Here is a 25,741-nt window from a genome sequence, read left to right as displayed (position 1 = left end):
ATGGCAAGTACTGTACTAAGTACTACATAATAGCTAATGACACAGACAGTGTTACATGTTCTGTATCTTCCATGTCGGCTTCATACTGAAACAGTGTGAGTGTCCACAACTGTTAAATAGATTTGTATGGTGTCCTCTGGAGATGTATGGTGTTTCATTTCAGCACTGGGTTACAAACGCTCCTCAGGCATATGAGAGAGTCCCACCTTAATCACCCATTCATACAGAGCAAAAGTGCCTATTCATATGATAATTCACTTTCATAGAGCGGCTTGGTCCATTTATTTTCAGTTTTAGGGCTTTAATGCCTTTGTGACTGGTAAAATACAACACAGACACGACGACAACAATACAAAGCGCTCATCTTGCATTTTAACACATGCTAACAGTTGCTGTGACTGCTATATGCCACTTTCACTCATGACTGACACGACCTATCATAGTTTAAATGGACAGATCGATGCCGTTTACTTACTGTTTCATGAATGAGTTCAATTTTAAACTTATTTTCTCTGAACGAAAAGACCCAAACTCACAGATTTAGCTAGCCAGATGCTAACAGCTTGCTGAATGAAAGATGCATTTTGAAACGACAGCCATTTTGACATATCTTTTTGTGTACTTGGCTGTTTAAGAGCAATAAGCCGTTTTAAAGTCTTTTTTTAATGTGGATGTCTGTAAATGTATTTTACAGCACGCTGTACAGTAATCCACAAATCTTTAAACAGAGTCTCTGAGCCTTTCAGGCGTTTGTGTGTACGTGTTGAATTGGGTGTAAAATGTATTTAATTCAACAGGCCTTGGTCACTCTGTTTTTGTCATTTGTTGTCATGATGGAATGACTATTTTATAATGACTTTATTTCTAGTCTCAGCTCCAGAAGACATGCACCCTTTTTGCTTAATCTGATGCTCATTACACACACAAATGGCAAGAGCTTGACAAGCTTTAATCTGATTGGCTGGCTTTATGCCATTTTCAGCAGTCAGTGTGGACAGATTTTACCAAAGGAAGAGTGAGTGACGCTAATGCTTGATCACGTTTGAAAATAACATGTCTTCTACACTACACATAACAGACAGTGTTAACAAAAGCAAACATGACATAAAAACACATTTGCTGGAGCAACCTTGCCATTTTTCTTGCTTTTACAGTACATGCTTTTTAAGGTCTTTTATCGTGATTCATGTTTCTCAGTACTGGTGAGCTACCGAGCAAGTTTACTACATCAGAAAATCCATACATATGAGCTGGTTATGTGATGTAAACATCAAAATGCATTCGCTTATGAAGCACACATATAGTAAAGGTGTTTTGCGGCTGAAACTAAAACATTGCATTGAACTGCATGAAAAAAATAAATCTTAATTAATCAATAATCAGCCCCGTAATCATACGTTTGACAAAAAATACCAGTTTTTGTTGTTTTAGTGCCACTAGTGGTCATTTCAGCTGGAAACTGGAGTGATTTCTTTGCAAAAATGTTGGTAGTTGCATGTTTTTCCACTGAGCCTTCGCTGCTGAAGACTTTTGTTTATAATTTTTTGGCTCTGGCAGAGACTTATCTGCCGTTGATATTCCGCAAAAGAACTAATCATTATCACTCTTTTTTTTTTTTTTTTTTAAATGTCTGTTTCATTTGATTGAAAAGCGGCTGATTGGTGTTTCTGTCCTGTGTGTGTTGGATGGCTGCTCCTCTTCCGTGTTCCCCAGTGTGACAGTAATCTCAGCACCCATCTCCCCTTCAGTGTAAACGTCCTAATTACTCTTTTAGCAAACGAGAGAAAGACAGAGACAAAGTTAATGAGAGGTGGGGGTAAAAGCCCCCCCTCTCTTCCTGCCTCCCACTTTCTCTCTTTATATCTTACACTCCCTGTCTGCTCGGGTAATTCCCGCTCCCTTTCCATCTCTCTTTCATTTCGGCTGTTTTGTCCTCCCATGTTCCTACCTTCCTGTCTCTCACCCCCCAAATTGTTTATATCCCTTGTCCCAATTTGCATATGTTAAAGCTGGAATTCATATGCAGAGCATAATCAGCGTCTTATTCACAGGTCTGTGTTTGTCGTGCATGAGAGACGAGCCGTTTGTATTGCTGATTGCATCTCTGCGGCACGTCTTGTGAATGTCGATGTCTCCGTGGATAGAGTCAGAGGGTGCAGACGTGTCGTGAAGCGATGAGGATAAATGATCCTGGGTGAGAAGGTCTATTCCCCCTCTTTCTTTTCATTCTCTTTATCTCTCCCTTTCTGAGTAAACCATCGGCTTCCTTTTGTGTGAATTCCTCCTCTCACCCTCCTTTGTGTTCATCACCCTTAATGTTGCCTAATTGATGTTCAGCTATTCATTAAAGGGGCTGGTAGCTGATAGTCCCTCAGCCTTCCCTCAGGAGTCAAACACACTTCCTGTTTTCACTGGAGTGACATTATAATCAAACGCGGCGGAGTTGCAGACTCTCATCTGTGGGTTCTGCACCGTTTCATTGCACATACCTGCTGCTCATGCAACCGCTGGATCTTTCGGTTTATCTTATTGCAGATAAGGTGTTTTATGATGAAGGTGTTTATAATGCCTTGTAAGTGGCAAACTACAGAAACGTTCAATGAAGATGGTTGTTGTGAAGCACTTCAGTTCCCTCACAGTACATTCAACCCTACAATTGGACGCTATTCTAAAACAAAAACCAATATGAAATGCATTTAGAATTTTTCTTTTCATTTCTTTCTTATATTCTTATAAGCTGCATTATAAGGGACTGTAAAAGATCCATATGATAGACCATCTGCAGATCCCGTGAATGGCTTGTTTCTTTTCACTGAAGCTTGTAAAAGCTGATTAGCCGTTAGCGTCTACATTGTGTTTATGCTTCAGGGTTTGTATTTCTGTATGTGTGCAGTTAGACAGTGTGCCTGCTTTAGAAAGGATCTAGCACTTGCATTTCACGCTTTGACTGAGAAGATTAGATGGAAATCTTGTATTGTGTGTTTATAGACAAGACTACAAGACTTAATGATCATGTTTGGCCTCAAAGAACCATCTCAACAGGTCCTAACTTTGTGACTTATCTCAAAAATGAGATTAAGAGGTTCTACCGAATTCAGCATTAGCTTGAGTTTTCATCGTCTACATTATAGTCTGAGTAACAGATCTGAACGAACAGCATTTTGAACTTCTCGTGATATACGTTCTTTGAAAGTAACATGTGACATGTCACATTTAGCTTGTGTTCTGTGTTTCCAGCGTGTCTGGTATCCTCCTCCATTGGGTGGTGGTCGCACTGAAACAGATAGGAGAACACTGCTATCTTTCTCTCCCTAACAAGATCACACAATGTCGCAGTGTCACTGGAGGGTCAGTGGTCTCTGAGGGTCTGTAACAGGGGTGACACTGGCTGCAGAGTCAATGAATGCAGCTCCTGTGTCCTGGATGGCTTTTTGACATGACAGGTGTGTCTTGTGTTATTCGCGTGATATGTGAAGGTTTGTTATGTAGCTGAGCGTGTGTTTGTTTATATGCAAATAAAGGATTCAGTAAGAACAAAAAGAGCCTGATAGCAAGCTTTGTAGAAGCTTTTTAATCTAGTAAAATAACTTTTTCATAAAGCTATGTACTTCTGCTTTAAATGAAGAATCTCTCATGACCTCTCATGAAAAAATGAAAAAATCTTTTAATTGACCTCTCATGAAAAAAATGAAAAATGAAAAAATCTTATAATTGACCTCTCATGTCATTAAAAAAAAAAAAAACCTGTGATGTTCTTAATGGTTTTATGTTCTTGTCCACACAATAAAACCGAATGGGGACAGACTTTGTCAAGCTCCAGAAATGATAAGAAAGAAGTCATGTGACTCTCATTGCAAACCATTATTCGCTGGAATGTATTGTGAACAAACATGAATTAACAATGACTAATTGTATATATAAATTAACATTTACCTACATTGATAATTTCTGTAAAAGTTGTTGTTCATAGTAAGTTCATACAGTCATATCTAATGCGTTAAGTTACTGTAGTGTTGCCAAACTTATTAATAATAAAACAGAATAAAATATCAAATAAAAAAATTCATAAAACATTTTATAATGGTGCTTTTTATCAATTATCAAATGATAGCATTCAAACCCATTCACATTCTTTGTGTAAAGAGCAGCTTGAACATTCTTCAAGGCTCCTCAAACGTTATAAGAGGTCAAAATGAAAAGTTGTGTTGAAATAACACTATTTTTCAATCAGCTGATCTGAAGAGTCTTTAAGATCTTTAAAGCGTATTAAATAAGTAGAATCTTTATTACCGATGCTACGGTCGGTGCTGCAATATGTGTGTAATTGTATTATGGGTGTTGGGGGTTGGAGTGTTTTTAACGCTCTAATCAGTCAGCCTGGGATGAGAGGAGGGTGGGAGAGAGATGGAGGGGAGGGGTAATGGAGGAACAAGAGGAGAGAGAGTGCTGACGTTTGGGGGGGAGGAGGACAGACGGGAGGAAATGTGTGTGTGTGTGTGTGTGTGAGAGAGAGAGATAGACACGGCAAAGGTTCCACACTTCTCTTTGAGAGGAAACAAAGAGTGTTTCCAAACCTGAAGCGCTCACCCTGCATCATCTGACCCTGCGTGACCTCAGCGTGGAGCTCTGCGGCTGTTTCTGGTTCCCGTCTGCACTGTGAAGCTGACAGGACTCTGTGTCTGTGTGCGGCTTGCGTGGGGTCGTGCACCGTCACTGCTGCTGACTCCACTCTGGGGTTTATCTGTGGTTTACCCTGCTGCCAGACAGACTCCAGAGCACAGAAACACTGCTGCGCTTTAGACTTTCTGTAAGAATGCTGGACTGACACCGGCTCGGAGGAGTTTTTCACACCTGCGCTGGAGATGTGCTGATCGAGGGGTAAGTGGGTGGAGATGACGGGAAACTTTGACACATTGTACAAAGTGCTAACCTGCTAATATTACCTTAAAGAACTACTCTAAAACAATGCTAGTCAGAAATTGCTAGTTAATTTCACAAACACTTGTTGTATTCCTCATAAGTCATTGGATCACTATATTATTATTATTTTTTTTTTACTGAATTAATTTAAATTAAGTAAAAGTGAAATTGTAAAGTAAAAAAAAAGATTTTTTTTTTTGTTAACGTAAGCTACAGTACGCCAATGATCTTCTAATAAATTTATTTTTTGCCTAATTTAACCCATAAATATTTTTTTTTTTGTATACATTTATGTATTTAGGTTAATTTGGTGATGTTAAATATTTTTGATTGGAATAAAACCAGTTAATTTTCGATGTTATCACTTTTAGTTTACCTTTTTTTTCAGTGTCAGCAAGTTTTCTCTGTTTCACTTGTGGGTAAATTTTATCCTCAGAGGAAAATGTTATTGAGATACGAGGCTTGAGTTCTCATTCAGGTATCAAATTTGTCTAATCTGAGATTGTTTAAGGTTATATTGAGATTGATTGCAGATTTGGTGTCCTGCTAAGTCTGAGCACAGTTTGAGACACTTTTAAAATCTCTTTTGAAGCTCTAGAGGACTCACATGTGAGATTACAGAGGTCTTTTTTGTTGGGAAAAGACTGAGAAGTGGGATAATCTCTATTTGCTCTCCATTTAATCCCATTAATCTGAGTTTACTGAGATCTCATTTGTGATTATTCTGTCCATTGAAAAACCGGGCTGATGTAAGATCAGTTATTGTTTCATGATTAAGGAATGCAGGGCTGAGTCAAGCTCATTATTAGTAATCTGGTTTTGCCATGCTAGCAGGGGTCTTTGAGTCATTCGCAAGAACAATTCTGTTTTCTGTCAGAAAGTTTGATGGTAGCAGTTTGCGTAAACTGCAGTAATTGCTACCAGTTTGTCCCGCTGTGTCCGATCAGAAGCGATGGGGTTTGGCAGTGATTGTGCCAGGCTGGCACCGGCCTGATGTATGGCAGCAGGGAGAGCTGGTGCAGTGGGCGTCAGATGGGTGTAGTGCTGGGGGAGAGCTGTGGTTCACTGTTGTCTGCAAATCATTTTTGATGGATTTTCCACCGACCTATTGTGTTCATCTCGTGTCACACTGGTAATTCTGGTGAAGATTCGGTGGTTTTGTGATTTAAGCTTCCACTTTGTTGACATTGGATCCTCTTAAAGACGTGTGTGTGTGTGTGTGTGTGTGAGAGAGAGAGAGAGAGAGACAGAGAGAGAGAGAGAGTTTTGGGGGATGGTGATGAGAAAGAGGGTGAGATTTATCTTTCATCTCCTCTTCCTCACACATTCATTTTAAAAACACAAATGGACTAGAGCTTGAAGAGATTTCTTTTCAGAGAGGTTATTTATTTCTTTATTTACATTTGCTAATTTAATAAGATGTGTTAGCAAAATTTTTGCTCAAAATTATTTAAAGATATTTCAGAAAAATATCAAATGTGTGTGTGTCACTCTCTCTGTGTGTGTGTGTGTGTGTGTGTGTGTGTGTGTGTTTGTGTTTGTGTGTCTGTGTGTGCTTAATAGACAAGAAGCATACATTTACATGTCAGAGTTAGATTTTATCAAATGTATTACAGTTTGAAGAGATTTTTTTGAAGTTTTGTATTTTATATTTATCTAAAGTCGCTCACAAGAGGAACAACAATTTTCGTCATTTACAATGCCACGATTTATTGTGTATTACAGATATTGTTGGCTTCTTCACAAATTGCTTTTGTTCTACTTTGTAAGTCACTTATGTAATCTTTGCTAAGTGAATTATCATCGGAAACAATGATTTTGCTAATGATTTAGATTTTTTTTAAAGAATATATATATATATATATATATATATATATATATATATATATATATATATATATATATATATATATATATTACATACATATATACATACATAATTTTTTTATTGTGACCTATTTATCTCCAGTACCTTCCTTTAAAAATATTATTTTTAATTTATTGTTACTGTCATTTTTAATAAACACTTTGTTGACCGGACCCATGCATACAATATGATTGTCCCCATAATGCATTTAAGATAAGAGTATAAATACATTACGTTTTGTTGTTGGTAAACCTGTCAAAAGGATAGAGCTTAACTTGTTTTGAACCAGAACACTTATTTAATCCTTGAGGTTTTGTTTTATCAGTTTACAGATTAATTATTAAAAGGCTGGCACACAGATCCTGGCTCTTTCTCTCTCCCTTTCAGTGGAGATTTGTCACGCTGATAGCATCTCTGAGACTGGATGTGATTGGAATAGACTGAATGCAGACATGAGCAGCTCCCTGCTTCCATAGTGATGGTCCATGCCTAAACGCTGCCTAATCGCCCGGCCCCTCCCATGTGTTCCCAGGGGGTCCCGGGCTGTTTCAGATGGGGGGGGGGTAGGGGCTGTTTAAAGTGACAGGGCTGCACCGGTGGCACTCACAGACGGCAGCAGCGTGGGATGGACTGAGGTGAAACCTGTGAGTCTGGTGAGATCATTGCCTGAAATATGTGCACCTGCAGTGGTTTGTGTGGGTGTGATCGTGTGTGTGCACATCTTTGAAAGCATCGTATTCTTACTGTGGATTAAACAAAGCTTTTGGCATTTCCTCAGAAGCATAAACATTAAATAATAAGTAAGTAAGAGAAATCTTCTCTCCAAACTCTAAAGTTTTTGTCAAGCATGCTAGGAGACGCATGACAAATGAACACATAATGTGTTCCAAAATATCAAACTTGTTTGATATCCCAAAACTGGAGTCTGTGCTCATCATACACTAAATCTGTCAGCTCCGACTTCCCAAACTCTGCAGACTGGCTATGATTTTCAGCAAGTGGATTCGACTCGTCCAGACACTCAAAATATGTGTAATCCGTCTGGTGTATTCCAGCCTTTAAGCTTGGATTGAAGAAAGTATCAAAAAGATATCTTGAATAGACTGATGCTTTCAAATGTGCTGGACGGTGGTCAGCAGTGGACATAATTGGTTGGAATTACCTATAACCGCTGGAAATAGGAAGTTATTGTCCTATGACATGAATCGTTCTGGTAGGTAGGACAGAAGTGCTGTTCAATAGCTATCAGTCACAGCAATAGTCATCTGAAGGATAGGGAGAGAGCTGGGAGTTTTGTAGCTGCTTAAAAGCCCATGTGTCACCAGGGCAAGATGGATTGACACCTGTAAATGAGAGTCAGCGGGGGCTTCTACTCTCCAGAGTTTCTCATTCCGAGGGAAATGAGAAATTATTCCTAAGGATAGAAATCTGGGTCAGTCTGTGAGTGGAATGCACATAAATACATGTCTGGTGTGCGGTGAAAACTTTATGGAGATGTAGGAACAAGACTGAGAGGACCATTTCAAATAGTGAGTGATGAGCAATAGACAGCAGTCAGAGTAATAATGATGATGATGATGAGAATGATAATAGTATAGGAAAAGATAGAGGCAGTCCAAGCATTCTTTGGTTGGATATATCTTTGGGTTGTAGTAATAAAATTTGAGCCCTATTACTATACCTGCACAAACCCTGCATCAGCAGAAAATTCCTCTTTATGTTTATTTTTTGTGGCTAATTTGACTATACTTTATGCAGAATTCTGCAGGTTACCACACAACATTAGCACCAAACATAAAATGCATTGCTGGTCTTGTTATTGGATGATATACTGTAATTCAACTGTGATATGTATTATTTCAGATTAACTTTTTAGTATATATTCATAGTCTTATTTTACACACACACACACACACACACAAACAGTATATCTATATATATAATCTTACATTTTGTTGTTCACTGAATGTCCTGTTTTACTCTAAGTCATGTTATGGGTTTACAAATGTGACTTTTAGACACATCAGTTGGTGCCTCCCCATTTATTTTTTGTCATATGAGCCACAACACACTCTTCTTCTTCAGTTCAGCCAGTATTAATGGTCTGGAGAGTGTCTGTGTTGCAGCTGTGGCCAGCTGACTGTGCCTCCTTCAGCAGCTAATGGCCAGTTCTTATGGTTTGATGTGGGAGGGATGTGCACCTGATCCCCATCCATACCTCCGTCACCTCTTATTCACCACACACACAAGTGCAGCTCATTGACCTTTGACTTTTATCTTCAAACGCTCTGAACTAGAGCATCGTTTCAATTCAACAGCATCTCAGAGCTCCTGCTGTGGGACTGATCATTAGCCAGATGTTCTTTTTATTCAAAATATATATCTTTTTTGATTACTAAATGCATTTTTTGATAGTAATGGTAGTGGTCAATTGCTAGTGTAAAGGTGTGGCCAGATTAGAAACATTTTGCCAACAAAATCTATTGTCAGTAGTGTAGCAAAGCAATGTATGAAGCACATCGGCTTTCTGCAGGTGAGTGTGGCAAATTCACGTGAACAGTTCCAAACTTTTTTTTTTTTTGTAATATGTTCTAATACATTATTGTAATGGCCGATATTATATATATTGGCCGATATATATATATATATATATATATATATATATATATATATAATAAATGTAATGGTATTGAGTTGTATTAATCAGAAATTGGCAGATAATGGATATATAATTAATTAGTTTAATTCATTACTCGCTCAAATCGCCAATTTTTATATTTATATTACTTATGCCATCATCTAGCACTCTTTATCTTTAAGAACATTAATAATTTAGTAACACTGTTAAATGTGATCTTTAGCAAATCTCAAAATTAATATCCAGTTTTTATACTGTATATTATAATGTTGTGATGCCTAAACCTTTAGGATTTAACAATTGATTTTATTGACCAACTGATTTTAGCCTTTAGTATTTATTGTTTATTTAGACAAAATAGCAAATAATTTTTGCATCAGCCATTTATCGGTGAACTTGAAAGAAATTGACTTATCAGTACCTGTCATAATGTTAATGTTGATGCATCCCTACAAACTTCATAACATTGTGAGATGTGCTGTTTATCAGCACTGCATTATGTCCATATACTCCGCCGTCTCTAATCACTGGCCCAGCGCTGTGGTCTGGATGAGCTGAGGTCTCCTGTAACAGAAGGAGGTAGTTCAGAGAGGTTGTGTAGGCAGGAGAATGGCCGTCCATTGTGTGTTGCACCATGCTCTGTGTTTGAGCAGACAATGCATGCGTCAGGTCAGCTGCCTGAGCTCTGCTACAGTAGAGCATTGTTTGCATGATCCACATCTCGCTCTGCAGACAGTAGACCTCTCAGCTCTTGATGGTGACCCAGGGGCATCTGTACACACTTGCCAAAGTGTCTGCTAATCCATCTTTCTCGAAGACAAGCCTTGTTTCTAGCTTTTGGCATCAACTTTGGCATATCTTTGAGGGACAATGATGGGGTTTAGTTGCTGTTGAGAACCTCAGGTTAGGCGTGTTGATTGGCGACCCAGCTGTTTGAGTGGTATGTTTTCCCAGCGCCCCCCCTCCTCATGATATGTGGAGGTTTTTATCATCCTCTCCGGATGGCTGGGAATGGCGCGGGGAGGGGAAAGTGTCAGAGAGTGTTTGGGAGCCTCACATTTCTTTAGTGGTGTCAGTCAGCAGGGCCGTGGCCTCCACACTGAATCAATATGGCTTTTGTTGGGGAAGAAATAGCTCCTTTACAAGCCTGAATCTTGGAGGGAAGCAGGGTTATGCAGGATAACAAGGGAATAAGCATCCTGACACAAGGTTTCAACATTCCCAAAAAAAAAAGACCAGAGTGACACATTTAGCAGCTTCCGAGTTAATTTTCAAACCTCCAATCTTTGATTTTCCACCATCCATAATTTGGATGCAGTCACAGCAGTCGTACTCCTGCAAACCAGGCAACGTGACCTGATTGGTTGGTTCACTTGGGGTTGTTAATTGATTTCGTGCTTATTTGGGGTTTCATGTCAATAATCCCAGCTGTGCACTTGCTATAATAACTGTCAGACATCTCATATACTCCAGACCCCATTGCACAGACTCCATCCATTTATCCATTAACTGACCATGACAGTCACAAATGGGACTGTTTTACTGTTTTCAGCTTTATATTTAGCGTTCATATGTTTTCACCTCTCATATGCTTAATTTTTAGTGTTTATTTCTTCTTCATGTGATTGAAGAGCAACTGAAGTGTGGCAGGCTGAGGTCTGCACATGTCATTGTGGTGGTATTACTGATCAGAAAGGTCTCCATTAGTTTATACAGCTGCATGTGACCCAGACGGCCTGTAATTAAGCCTGTGTGTATCAGAGCCCAGACTGCCGTCAGCAGTATCTGCTGGAAGAATAATCAGGAGGAAAATCGCTCCAAGTGTGTGCGTAAATTACATTTTAATAACTATTTAAGAAGTTCGGAGTATAAATGTAATAATTCTTAGCTGATTTATTAAACATCTGCTAGAACTGACAAGAAATCTGACTTTACTAAAAGTAACTTTTAAGAGTTAGAATAGCTAAAAAGCTTCTTAAGATAGTAGTGTTGACTATTTGTTCTGATAAATGGAGATGCTTTTTTAGTAAAAGGACGGTTATAAGCCCAAGTATGAGTGAACATTGGAAGCCTCTGTAATATTTGTGTTTGTTATTCACTGGGAATTCATGTTTGTGCAGCCAGTTTGCAGTGCATTGCTGTTACTAAACAGTAGTTGGATGTTTACGGCGTGCTGGTGAACTTTCTCTGTGCCAGACGGATGGGCTGATGCTGAGCAATGTGATGCCAGCTTTTCAAACACAGAATACATGATTCATCACAATCCCTTTGTCTCTCTCTTTCTCTTTCTCTCTCTGTAGGGGACATCACACAGAAAGGCTATGAAAAGAAAAGAGGGAAATTATTGGCGCCCTACATACCCCAGATACAAGGTAAACAACTCACTCACTAATCAACTGTAAATCCAAGCACACGGTGCATGTCTAGGTTAGAAAATCTTCACTCGTCACCTCTTAGACCTTCGTGAGAGGTCTGCATTTTACTGCGGTCTGAACTGATCTGAAATGCATGCACGGTTTCAGTACTGTCAAGGATACTCTGAGCTAGTGGAAACAATGTGTGTGTCTCTCTGGGGAATAGGAGTTATAAAACTAAAACTAAAACTAAAATCTAAGTGCAGGGCTCAAACTGCCTTAAACTCTCAATTATGTGGTGTGTGTGTCTTTGTTCTTCAGTTTAGGGTTGCTAGCAACAACCCAGATATCCAGACATGCTATCTCTTTTTAAATTCAGAATATAGATCTCACAGTTATTTATGGTTCCTTGCTCTTTATTCCGTTTTAAGGCTTTTTTAATTTTATTGTTATTTAACCTATATTCCATGTGTATGTTTAATTTTAGAATGGCCCTGCATAAATATTATGTTATGATATCTGCGGTGGCTTGTGGAAAAGGGAACGTCTGTCTGGGCCCCCGCTCTATATTTTTGGTTTGGCTTTGATACAGGAAATTAGGCCTTCATTTTTGAATTTGCCTTGCAGCAGAGATTGCTCTCCATTGTGGGCTTTGTCTTTGTTATTTTCTAAGCTGGCTGACAGACCACCATACTTTGTCCCATGATGCCCTGAGAAAAGCATACTTTTAAAAACAGTATTTACTAAAGAAATAATATACTTCAAAAGACTTACTGTGTGAAATGAATGCTGTATTTCTAGGCACTTAATTGTATGTTAATTGCAATTAAATGAAAACGTTTATAGTTTTAATTTATATTAAATTCAATTAGCGTGATAACCTCAGACCAAAGAAGAAAATGGCACACCATTTGTGCTGGAAATTTCTATCACCAGTATTGTACTCGTGCACTAGGGCTGAACAAATCTAAGTAGCTAAGCTATTTCTTATGTAAGCACCATCAGTTATTAACAAAGCCTGTTTCTGTTGCTCAGTTCAGTTCTTCATTTGCCCAAATCTCAAATCTACCTTTTTATGTAACCAATTAAAGCTGATTACAATCAAGACTCCAAATGAGACCTCATTAAGGCTGGCGGATCTGCTAAAAGTCTTCTAATTGTTACATTGTGGCATCTTCTGAAACATTGCTTCCAGATCTGACTGGTAACAATCGTTTGAAAGCAGGAATGTGATTGGATAGATATCAGCCAACTGTGGAGGGACATTTCTTTGCTTAGCAACTGGACAGAGTTACTTGTAGCATTTATGGCCTTGTTATCTTTGCACATAGTTGAGCTTTTGTGAAGCCGTACACTATCAGGACATTTTATCAGTGGTTCTGGACAGGCCGTGCATTTTAGCTCTTATGAACCAGAGGCCCTCATTTCTTTTGATGTTGGAGACTGTGCCTTATTGTCCTTACACAACTTTTGCCATCCGTAAGCTTATGTTGAGTTAAGCAGGATTGGGGGTTTTTAGGTGAAGTGTTTCTCAGAACGAGAGCCAAATAAAGTGAGCATGTTCTGTTCAGTCCTCACATGCCTCCGAACTGAAAGAAACAGCAGGACTCTTAGCATTATAATGCTATTACTGCGCAGTTATTGGAAAGACATAAAGCAGTTATGATGGGTTTAATAAAGAACTAAATGAGAGACATTTTTATAAGACATACTTAAAGGAATACCAATCATGTTTGCAGTAATCTGCAATGGAAGTCTATGGGAAAAGGTAATCCAGAGGGTTTAAAAGCAGAAATGAGCTTGAATCTTTTTAAAGCACTTATATTACGGTAAATCTTCCATTCACAATGGTGTTTGAGCTGTAAAGCTGTCTAAATTGTCATTTTAGTGGAAACGCTGTTCTAAATACTAGTTGAACTCATGCTAAAGGCATGTTTCTATACGCAATTTGGGGTAGGGTATATTTTATTATTGGTTTTGAAATAAGTATCTTATTCTCAGACTGCAGTTATATGATAAGCATACAATTAAAACATTAATATCGTTAAATAGTATTACAATTTCATTTCAGTATATTTTAAAATGTATGTTATTTTTGTGTTTAAAGCTGAATTTACAGCGTCATTACTCCAGTCTTCAGTGTAGCATGGCCCTTCAGAAATCATAATAATATGCTGATTTGATGCTTAAGAAACATTTTTTTTGTTGTTATCAATGTTGAGAACAGCTATGCTATTTAGTATTTTTTTTTATCATGTTTGGGATCCATCATACATTTCCCCCCCAATTTTTTTTTTATGAATAGAAAGAAAATAATTTATTAATTAATATATTTGCATTCATTCACTCATTCAGATTGTAAAAACTGAACTTGAAACTGAACTTTTGAAAAACTGAATTGAACACTGCTGTTCAATTTAATGAATCCTTCCTAGAAAAAGTGATTTTAAAATTCTTACCGACTCCAATCTTTAGAACTTTAATTTACTTTTGAAACACTGTGTACTTTAACATTTACTTTGGGGCAGTGTCTTGCCCTATAGACTTCCAATGCAAGTGTATTACTGTAAACTATTTTTTTTAATGAAAAAAAAAAAGTCTGTGATAATCAACAGCAAACATGGAACTTACTAGAACATCCCTTAAATTATTTTAAAAATCCTTTGTTAGGAGGTAAGAACGATGGTAGACCAGGGCGGGGTGCAATTGACAGTCTTTAATAAAGAAAATAGTCTTTCACAGAATAAAGAGAACAAAAATCACGGACTTCTATCAGCCAAAACAGAAATTGCCAGACGACAGGGTCTAAGGGAAAAAACTACATAGATCTCCATGAGGGGAGAGGCAGGGATCCCGGGATGCCAACTCCCAGTCCAAAAACAGAGAAGACCGCCGGCGGTGTGAAAAGCCAAGGGCAGGTGCTGCACAGGTACTCTGCAAACAGGCACAGCCGGATAATACACAGTCCAATGACAGTATAACTCACAGTTGCAATAATGACTAAACAATCCACGGACAAGACAGGACAGGACTAGGAAACAGACGTGTCTCACGAAAGGTCATCGAATAATCCGACAAAGAGACAGGGCTAGAAAGAGAGAATAAGAAGCAGAGACAATCAAGGGCAAAAGAAGGGACAGGTGAGGAGAAGGGAACAAAAGGGGAAACAGCTGAAAGTGATAATGAGTGGAGGAGTGGATATGTGTGCGTGATAGAGTGAGTAAGTGATCACAAGAGGGAGACAGAGAAAGAGGAGAAAAGGCCAGGATCATGTCAGTACCCCTCTCTCAACAAGCGCCTCCTGGCGCTCCTGAGGACAACTGGCGGGTCCGGAGGAAATCATCGATGAGTGAAGGATCCAGGACGTCCCGGGAGGGAACCCAACTTCTTTCCTCAGGACCATACCCCTCCCAGTCGACCAGATATTGACGACCGCGTCCCCGACAGCGCATGTCGAGAATGCGGCGAACCCTGTAGATGGGGGCATCATTGACAAGACTAGGGACGCGCACCGGGCGAGATGGGGGACGGATGACTGGTTTAATGCAAGAGACGTGAAACACGGGGTGGACTCGGCGTAGATTAGGCGGAAGGTGAAGCTTTACTGCGACAGGGTTAATGACTTTAACATTGCGAAATGGTCCAATAAAGCGGGGAGACAATTTACGTGATTCGGACCGGAGAAGTAAATTTGAAGTGGATAACCACACTCTTTGGCCGCAAACGTAGCGAGGGCTCTTAACTCTGCGCCTATTGGCTGTAACAGTCATGCGTCTTCTAGCTCGACAGAGAGCAGATCGCACTCTCCTCCAGGTGCGTTTGCAACGGCTAATAAAAGCTTGCACAGATGGAACATTAGATTCAGAGTCTTGGGACGCAAATATCGGAGGTTGATAACCGAGACAGCAATGAAAGGGCGAAAGACCAGTAGCAGAGGAGGGGAGCGAATTATGGGCGTATTCGGCCCAGGAGAGTTGCTGTGACCATGATGCGGGATTCTGATGGGTGAGACTGCGGAGCATACGGGCGACAATTTGATTAGTCCGTTCAGCTTGACCGTTCGTCTGGGGATGAAACCCGGACGAAAGGCTAACGGATGCCCCAATCAGGCGACAAAACTCTTTCCAAAATTGAGAAGAAAATTGGGGGCCTCTATCAGACACGATATCAGTGGGTAAACCATGTAGCTTAAAAACATGATCAACCATGATCTGGGCGGTCTCCTTGGCAGAGGGGAGTTTATCGAGAGGAATAAAATGGGCCGACTTAGAAAAACGATCTACCACGGTTAGAATAACGGTGTTACCCCCTGAGAGAGGAAGCCCGGTGATAAAGTCGAGTGCTAAGTGAGACTACGGTCATGTTGGAACCGGTAACGGACGGAGTAGACCGGCCGGAGGGGAATTGTCAGACTTAGTTTGTGCGCACGTATCGCAGGAGGCAACAAACCGTCGCACGTCTCGTTCTAAAGAAGACCACCAAAAGCGCTGACGGATAAAAGCGATAATGCCCCGGACGCCAGGATGGGCTGTCAATTTAGAGGTGTGTCCCCATTGAAGAACAGCTCGACGCACGGACACAGGGACGAAAAGCAGCCCCTTAGGGCAGTTGCGCGGGACTATGACACGAGAAAGGGAACGCTTAACCAGCTTCTCTATTCCCCAGACGGTCGTACCAACAACATGACCCGGGGGAATAATCTCCTCAGGCTCAGAAGATGCAGAGGAGTCAAAAAGACGAGACGAGTGCATCAGGCTTGATGTTCTTGGTACCCGGACGATACGAGATGGTAAAATCAAAACGGGTAAAGAATAACGCCCAGCGGGCCTGACGAGCATTTAGTCTCTTGGCCTTGCGGATATATTCTAGATTTCGGTGATCTGTCCAGACGATAAAAGGAACGGGAGCTCCTTCTAGCCACTGTCGCCATTCGCCTAACGCTAGACGGATGGCTAACAGTTCGCGGTTGCCCACGTCGTAATTGCGCTCAACAGGAGAAAGACGTTGAGAGAAAAAGGCGCAGGGGTGTATATTTCCGTCAGCGGTGGAGCGCTGGGAAAGCACAGCCCCGACCCCTACTTCAGAGGCGTCGACCTTGACTATGAATTGTTTAGTGAAGTCAGGAGTAAGAAGGATAGGTGTGGTAGTAAAAAGAGATTTTAGAATGTCGAACGCAGTCTGCGCAGAAGCGGACCATCTAAACTGGGACTTGACTGAGGTCAGATCTGTAAGGGGTGCGGCTACTTGACTGAAATTACGTATAAAACGACGATAAAAATTAGCAAATCCGAGAAAACGTTGTAGCGCGAGACGGGAGTCGGGCACGGGCCAATCGGTAACAGCCTGGACCTTAGCAGGGTCCATACTAATCCCCTCTGCCGAGATGACCGAGCCCAGAAACGTAACTGAGGGGGCGTGAAAAGAACACTTCTCGGCCTTTACATAAAGTCGATTCTCTAGTAGACGCTGAAGAACACGACGAGCATGTTGGACGTGCACCTGGAGAGACGGCGAAAAAATCAGAATGTCATCTAGGTAGACGAACACAAAAACGTTGAGCATGCCCCGTAGGACATCATTGACTAAGGATTGAAAGACCGCGGGGGCGTTAACCAATCCGAAAGGAAGAAGTGCCCGAGGGGCGTATTAAATGCGGTCTTCCTTTCATCCCCGTCCTTGATACGTACTAAGTGATAGGCGTTACGTAAGTCGAGCTTAGTGACTATCTTAGCTCCCTGCAAGACTTTGAAGGCAGATGACATCAGTGGTAATGGATAACGATTCTTGACAGTGATATCATTTAAACCCTGATAGTCTATGCAGGGACGCAGGGAGCCATCTTTCTTCTTAACAAAGAAGAAACCGGCTCCCGCTGGAGACGAGGAAGGAACGATGGTACCCGCGTTGAGCGATTCAGAAAGGTATTTCTCGAGTGCCTCCCTCTCGGGGGCGGATAATGAGTATAGTCTACCTCGGGGGGGCGTTGTACCTGGGAGAAGATTTATACTGCAGTCATATGGGCGATGAGGGGGGAGAGAAGTGGCCCGGGAACGACTGAAGACCTCCCGCAAATCGTGATACTCCTCCGGAACTCCAGACAAATCACCTGGCTCCTCCTGAAAAACAGTTACGGGCAAGACAGGGGGCACAGCAGAAGACAGACAATCAACATGACAAGACAATTTCCAAGAAAGAATAGTGCCTTCTGCCCAGTTAATCTGGGGGTTATGAAGAACTAACCACGGGTGGCCTAAAACCACAGGAGTAAAAGGGGAATAAAAAAAAAAAATAGTCTCTCTATGATTTCCTGAAACAGTAAGAGTCAATGGTGAAGTCCTTCTCTGTACCCTAGGAAGGGAACTACCATCTAGAGCGAACAGGGGGGTGGAGTCTTGTAAATCTAAGAGGGTAATACCTTGTCTTAAAGCCCAAGTCTCATCAATGAAGTTCCCGTCCGCCCCCGAATCCAGCAATGCTGAGCAGGAAACAGACGATCCCAGCCAGCGGAGGTGTACGGGAAGGGAAGTGCAGGACTTAGACGGAGAGACCCATGATGTAGCGCTCGCCAGCAACCCTCCGCCTACTGACGAGCGCTGGCTTTTACTGGGCACCTGGAGACAAAATGATCAGCGGCAGCACAGTACATGCATAGGCGATCCATTATCCTGTGTTGGCGTTCCCGTGTAGATATGCGAAGCCCCCCCCAGCTGCATCGGCTCAGGATCAGCAGCAGAGGGCAGTGGCGGGCGGGTCGCTGTGGAAGAGGGCAGTAACGAAGCCTCCAATCCGCGAGCCCTTCGTCGCCTCTCGAAGCGTCTTTCGATGCGAAGAGCCAGCTCGACAAGGGAGTCGAAATTGTCTGGAACTTCTCGGACAAAGACCTCACCCTTAATCTCAAAGTTCAGGCCCTCGAGAAAGCGGGAGATTAGTGCCGGACCGTTCCATCCACTCGTAGTGGCCAGTGTACGAAACTCAATTGAAAAGTCTGTGACTGACCTCTTCCCCTGGCGCAAGGTGGATAGGAGGCGGGATGCTTCATCACCATGTGCAGACCGGTCAAATACTCGGATCATCTCTTCCTTGAACAGAGAAAACTTAAAGATGCAGTCTACCTCTGCCTCCCAGTTCGCTGCCGCCCACTCTCGAGCCCGTCCATTGAAAAGAGAAATCACATAAGCCACCTTAGATCGATCCTTGGCGTAAGTGGACGGCTGGAGAGAAAAAACGACCTCGCATTGGGTGAGAAAGGCTCGGCATTGTAAAGACTCACCAGAATAGCACGGTGGGTTGTTTAAGCGTGGCTCAGAAGGGTCGCGCTGTCCGGCTGACGCAGTGGTCTCATGACGGTAGTGGTGGAACTGCTGGGTTAGACCCGAGAGCTGGGCGGTCAGGAATTCTACGGCACGTCTGGTGGCGCATAAATCCTCCTCATGTTTCCCCAGCAGAGCACCCTGGAGCTCAACCGCACTCTGAAGGGGATTACCACTCGCCTGGTCCATCTTCTGGTCGGATTATTCTGTTAGGAGGTAAGAACGATGGTAGACCAGGGCGGGGTGCAATTGACAGTCTTTAATAAAGAAAATAGTCTTTCACAGAATAAAGAGAACAAAAATCACGGACTTCTTTCAGTCAAAACAGAAATTGCCAGACGACAGGGTCTAAGGGAAAAAACTACATAGATCTCCATGAGGGGAGAGGCAGGGATCCCGGGATGCCAACTCCCAGTCCAAAAACAGAGAAGACCGCCGGCGGTGTGAAAAGCCAAGGGCAGGTGCTGCACAGGTTCTCTGCAAACAGGCACAGCCGGATAATACACAGTCCAATGACAGTATAACTCACAGTTGCAATAATGACTAAACAATCCACGGACAAGACAGGACAGGACTAGGAAACAGACGTGTCTCACGAAAGGTCATCGAATAATCCGACAAAGAGACAGGGCTAGAAAGAGAGAATAAGAAGCAGAGACAATCAAGGGCAAAAGAAGGGACAGGTGAGGAGAAGGGAATGAAAGGGGAAACAGCTGAAAGTGATAATGAGTGGAGGAGTGGATATGTGTGCGTGATAGAGTGAGTAAGTGATCACAAGAGGGAGACAGAGAAAGAGGAGAAAAGGCCAGGATCATGACATCCTTATCATCATCAAAAAAATAAATAAAATAAACATTAAGTCACTATTCACCAAACCAGGATTAACACATAACATAGCGCAGAATATTCTACAAATCATAAACTAGTCCTACAGTTAACATCGCTTGTGTTTGTAAGTCTTTGTGATCTTTGGTTAAATATGTGACCTCTCCTGAACTCATTTCGGTTGTTTAGGGATATTAGCCCTCATTGAGAAAAGCCCATTGAATGCTCCACCATGTCAACACAGTCAGGTGAAGTTCTTTTCAGCGATTCTAGGGGTCAGAGGTCAATATGAAGTGGTTGCTAGGCAAACGATTTGAGAAGAGGTAAACCATCCTGTATTGCCTGCTTTTGCTTTCTAAGAAAAAGGATAATAAGACACTACTTGTCTTAACCTTTGATAGATGTTCTGCCACATGTCACAAAGTTTCACAAACCTTTTTCTTAAAATGTCCCTATCTGTCCCTGTGTTGTTATAAATGAATCCTGAGGTATTTGTAGCATCCATTTGTCTCTTCCTGGTGTGATAGATGGAGGGGTCACCAGACCGGAGATCAGAGCATAAGTCTCTTTGATTTCTCAGTTTTGCTGCGGCAGCTACAGCTGTGTTGGGTCTTATGTAACCGCAGCGCTGCATGACTTACCAGTCTTAACCTTGTGCAAGGTGGAGATTTCTCCAAATACACAGAAACTATGCTGACATTGAGCTCCCTGCAATTTAAGATTTAATCAAACAGTTTAAATGCAGAGGTGACACATCATTTATGTCACCTATTTTCAATTTATAGTATTTAGTGCTGTTAAATTAACTAATCACACCCTTTGGACATGAACATTATTAAATATACTCTTCTATTGCAGTAATTTCACATTTAATCTTCCAATTAATGTAGAAACAACATTAAGACTTTACGCTTTATATATATATATTTAATGGCACCTCTTATGACTGAAGCCTGAAACAGAATTGTAGAAAATAAGCAGTTTATTTCACCTAAAGTTTTTGACCTAACAGGCCGTGACTGCAACAAACTAGTTATCATCCTACTTTTTTAAATTTTTTTGAGGCATCGATTGCACTGTGTAGCTCCACCCACAGCTAAATGTGATTGGTTCAAAATCGGTCTCCATACAGTTGTATATTAAACATCAGACAGCATTTTGTGGTCCTTCTAGAATGATTTATTTTGCCAGTTTGAGGTAATTCATATTGGTGAGAAGTTCTCAATGGCAAACATAGTCCCACAGCCTCAGCTGAAACTGAAACTTTCGTAACTTACTCATATTGCCTGCGGCTGTCACAGCAGAGCAAACCTTGCCCTTGTGGGTTGATGTAAGATTTGTGTGTCTCTTCAGCCCATGTCTGTCAGGTTTGATGAAATATTTTGAATGTTACACTCTCTGCGTCAGCACTGGATCACCATGAGAACTCTGTTCGGAGCTCAGATATGGTGGAAAGGGCCCATTGATCTCATGGTGTTGTATTACTCAGACCGCAGAGACAGCAAAAGTCACAAGAAGATTCATGTTGCTATCTAAATGCAAGGATAGTGTTGAAATGTAATACTGTCACTTCAGTTGTTTATTAAGTGCAGTGACCTTTATTCTGTAATGTTGGTTTTGTTCATTCTTAATGCACTGTAATTTCTTCTATGCACAGCGACCCCATGCTATGCACATGACCCCATGCATCCTTTGTTTTACACTGCAGTAACTGTAGCTTGATAATGGGTAAAATGTCGAGCATGGAAATTGAAGCAATGCATTTGTCTGTCAGATGATACTATTCAGGTCTGTCTTGTGTGCAGGTGTAGATCCGTCTCTGCAGATAGAGCATAGGATCCAAACATCATCACAGGTGGCCCCTCCAGGGTCCAAACAGAACAAGCCCCGGGTTGCAAACTCAAGGGATGAGCGCTTCAGATCAGGTAGGAACATTTCTCTGCTAAACTCTGTAATCATGAGGCACAGATACCAATTCAGTGGTACTGGCAACCCATTCCCTTGTGAAAAAGAAGAATATGCTTATAAAAAGAGCATTTATTATATGACAATAATATACTTGTAATAAAATATACATATGTGTGAACTGAACTATCTCTGTCTGTCATCACAGACCTTCATACAGAAGCAGTACAAGCAGCCTTGGCAAAGTATTCAGAGAGAAAGATGCCAATGCCCTCTAAGAGACGCTCTGTTCTAGTGCAGTCTTCAGTTGAAGCGTGCACTCCCCCAGGTAAACACACACACACACACACACACACACACACACCACAGTCACAAACAAAGCTAGGAGTGGAAGGATTCCTTACAGTTTTATGGGAGCACTTAGTTTTATGAGAGCAGAAAATATTTCGGAAGCGTTTTTTTACTTTATGTTTTCATTTTTCAGCTGACAGCAGTTGACAATGTGCATTTCAGTCCTTGATAGTATCAAGATGTTTTGATCTTCTGAGCCTTGAGAGAACAATGCATCGTTTTCTGAATAATAGGCTCATTATTTACACAAAGAGAATGGCTTCTGACCACTCCGATCCCAGACCACCTTCCCACACGCCTGCATATGGAGATGTTTAACAAAATTCCAGATTTATTGACCCACTGGCTGCATATTTAGTTATAACATTAAGTTAACACACAAACTTTAGATAATGCAAAGTGGACATTGTATCATTTTTTCAAATCTTCAGTTTTTTCATAGCTCATTTGATTTTCCTTATGGTATTAACAGGTTCCTTAGAATAAATGTGACACTTGTTGACATACTGTACAATAACAGCACAGAGCTCTAACATTAACGTGGACAGCTCAGATCATCTGATTTGGTAGATTTTGATCTGAAATGTTTCATATTGAAATCTTGGACTTTTGAAGGCAAAGTTTGGTATTCTTGCAGATTATTGTGAGATATTATTATAATCTTTTCTGAAACTCAATAGGAAACGTGAGATTACTGGTGTATTTTTCTCAGGAAGAGAAACCACTATTGGCCCGCCATGTAATACCATTGCTGTCTTGAATAAATAACTGATACATTAAGTCCCTTTTCAGTCATGGTGACTTTCAAAATATAGTTTAATGTCATTTTATTGCTAAGAAAATGAGTGTACAGTTTTATCAGCCTAGGTCTGCTACATTTGGTGCTGCTGGCATGAGCGAAGCCTTCTGCTGAAACATATTCAGATTTACAGGTATTAGGATACACGCTGCTCCTGCAGGGTGAAGTAGAAAAAACCCTGTCGTAGATGGACACGTGGTGCTGGGGAGGAGGAGGGCTAAAGAAAGTGGGACAGAAATAAATAAGGTTGCGAATATACAAAAGAGAGATTAATTGACTGAGTTGTGGGCTTGGAAAAATCAATCAGGAATTTTATGACTGATTTTTACTAAAAAAATACAATTTTTAACAGTAATTTTCATTACTATTGGTTATTTACTGCTGTATCTGTGTTGGTGTTATTAAGACAAAAGTACTATATTTAGCCTTGACTTCTTTATGATTTCACATTATTACAATCTGAGGTCAGAGAAGCTCGTCTCCTCATATTTGTGTGACGTCTTTGCTCTGTCCTTCAATTTGGATTATGTTAAGGTCTCTCCCTGTTTGTTTTGCATTAACGAGTTTCTGAGTCTGATACACTCTTCTGTCCTTCTTCAATAACAATGATGAAGTCAGTGAAAGGTCAGTGGGATTAAAGGTTCAAGGGTGGGGTCAGATCAGCATAACGGTCCCGTTCAGGGTCGCCCCCTGTGGGAATTGGTCATGGTCCGCTAATTCTTTTGTGCCCTGGACTAATGCACACCGCACACATAAAGTGGCTAAGTTTTCTGATTGCCCCAACAGAGATGATCTGATAACCCATCTGGCCTGTCAGATACCCCTCTTACCCCATGCCCCATCACCTCTCACCTCATTCTTGACCCAAAAGGGTAACAAATATGCCATTATTTACTTATTGATGACAGATGTAAATTACTTGTGCCCTATATAAGGCTTTTAAATAGCTTATGCTTTATAGCTTATGTTATAAAGTGCCTTAAATACTTATAATGCTAATACTAATAATGACAAATTACACATCCATATAATCAAACATTTCCTCTTGCGATCAGTCATGTGACATGCGAGAACCAATGGCGTTTGGTATCACTGACATCAAACCTCTATATTCTGTAACAACAGAGCAGCTTTATTAGTATGACTGATTTGGTTTAACTTTTATCTGAATCTGACCAGCTTGAAAAGTGCCGTCTGACCCACTTTCCTGGCCGTCTTTGACGCTGTCTCTGATCTTATACTGCTGTGCATCCATTATCCTGTTAGCTCCTGATCTTGTCGAGTCCTGGTGAAGCTGTGCTGTTTGTCCTCTGGATGTGACCTCAGACTCTGTTCTGGTGGAGTGACTGATAGAGATGTTTTAGAAGAATTATTTCTGATTTAAAGGTCAGGTTTTCAGTACAGCAGTTGTTAAAAGTCTTCATTCTGTCTCCTCTTGACTCACCTACACCATTTCATTTCTGCCTCATTCTTTCTCCTTGCTGTCATTCTCAATTTCTCTCTCAAATCACTTCTCTTCTCCCATGACTCTGTTTCATGCCTATTGTCTCTGCCTCTCTCTTTCTATCTTGCTCGTTCTAAATCTGAGTCAAGGATACTCTCGAAGTGCCTGAGGACATGAAGTGGGAATAGAATTACAACTCAAAATAATGAGCCTAGTTTGTATGCTAGCTGCTTATAAATTATTAAACATGCAGAAATTCTAAGAACAATTCTGATCACATCTAAACAAAAATTCTTAAATCTAAACAATAATAGTGGTATAGTGAATAATATTAATTTCATTAAAAAAATGGTTTGTATGGTAGTGAATATTGAGTACATTTTGTTTATATTGATATTCATATTATTGAATATTGGTCTTGATCCACCTTGTTCTCTAAATTAGCATCCTCATTACTCATTTTAGTTTCAAAATGTATACAAGTTTCTTCTCAAACACATGCTAAGCTTCAGTTTAATTTGTAATTCAGGAGTTGCTGAGGGATCAGGACTGTTTATAACTAATAATAACAGGTATCAGGCACCCTTCAGTGTAAGTAGATTATTATTTTATTAATTTTTTTCATAAGAATGCTGTTTTGAAGAGATACATTAGGATAATGCATGACTGTTTGTTGCTCAATGTCTGTCTCCTAATTTGCTGGACACCCTCCATAGTAATTGCTCCCTGTGGTTAAGTAATTGCATAATTAATGTTAAATGAATCTGCTACCACCTACAGGCTTTTTGTCAGTCAATCTCGCTCTCCTTTGTCTTTTACGCTTTCCTTTTGTCCCTTCTTTTATCTGTTAAGCTGTTTGATGATGAAAAATACAATAAATGTTGAAAAAGTAACTGCTGAAATTTTACAATCGTGCAAATTTTACTCTATGTGTATATATATATTAATTAACTAGAAAAACACCAGCTCATTAATGTTAATAGAGTTAATGTGAATAGAGTAAGTTCTGATAGAGTTAATTAATCATGAATTATCACTGTTGTTAGACTTTTTAAATCCCAGCAGAAGATGCCTTATGCATGATGAAGAACTACAGATGGTTTAGCTATATGACATATTTTATTCATTAATTGGCAGACATCTGTTATTTTCTATGGCATTACGTTTATAATGTACTTATAATAGGGAAAATGATGTGTGTTACCATAAATGCAGGCCTCATATACTTGGTCTCTGGCCACATGAGCATTACATCATATGTATTTTCCATCTTAACACCCGACAGTTCTCATCAAAGTGATATTATAGTCTGAACTGAGAACAAACGC

The 25,741-nt window shown here is 40.6% G+C and overlaps 1 protein-coding gene across 3 annotated transcripts in view; it reads left to right on the top strand.

Moving 5' to 3' along the window:
• Window positions 1–25,741, top strand: part of LOC128019544 (disco-interacting protein 2 homolog A) — a 112,804-nt gene that overhangs the window by 57,366 nt on the left and 29,697 nt on the right. For 2 of the 3 annotated variants that reach the window (XM_052605592.1, XM_052605594.1), the window contains exons 2-4: window positions 11,726–11,797; window positions 21,720–21,839; window positions 22,028–22,147. In XM_052605592.1, coding sequence (XP_052461552.1) covers window positions 11,726–11,797; window positions 21,720–21,839; window positions 22,028–22,147 — 312 coding nt within the window. Of the gene's footprint in view, window positions 1–4,546; window positions 4,879–11,725; window positions 11,798–21,719; window positions 21,840–22,027; window positions 22,148–25,741 lie in introns of those variants that run through there. The other variant, XM_052605593.1, reaches the window with a different exon arrangement.

Source organism: Carassius gibelio, chromosome A9 (assembly GCF_023724105.1).
Source record: "Carassius gibelio isolate Cgi1373 ecotype wild population from Czech Republic chromosome A9, carGib1.2-hapl.c, whole genome shotgun sequence".
Classification (NCBI taxonomy): Eukaryota; Metazoa; Chordata; class Actinopteri; order Cypriniformes; family Cyprinidae; genus Carassius; species Carassius gibelio.
Note: the sequence above shows the minus strand (reverse complement) of the source record. Positions and strands in the feature narration are given on the sequence as shown.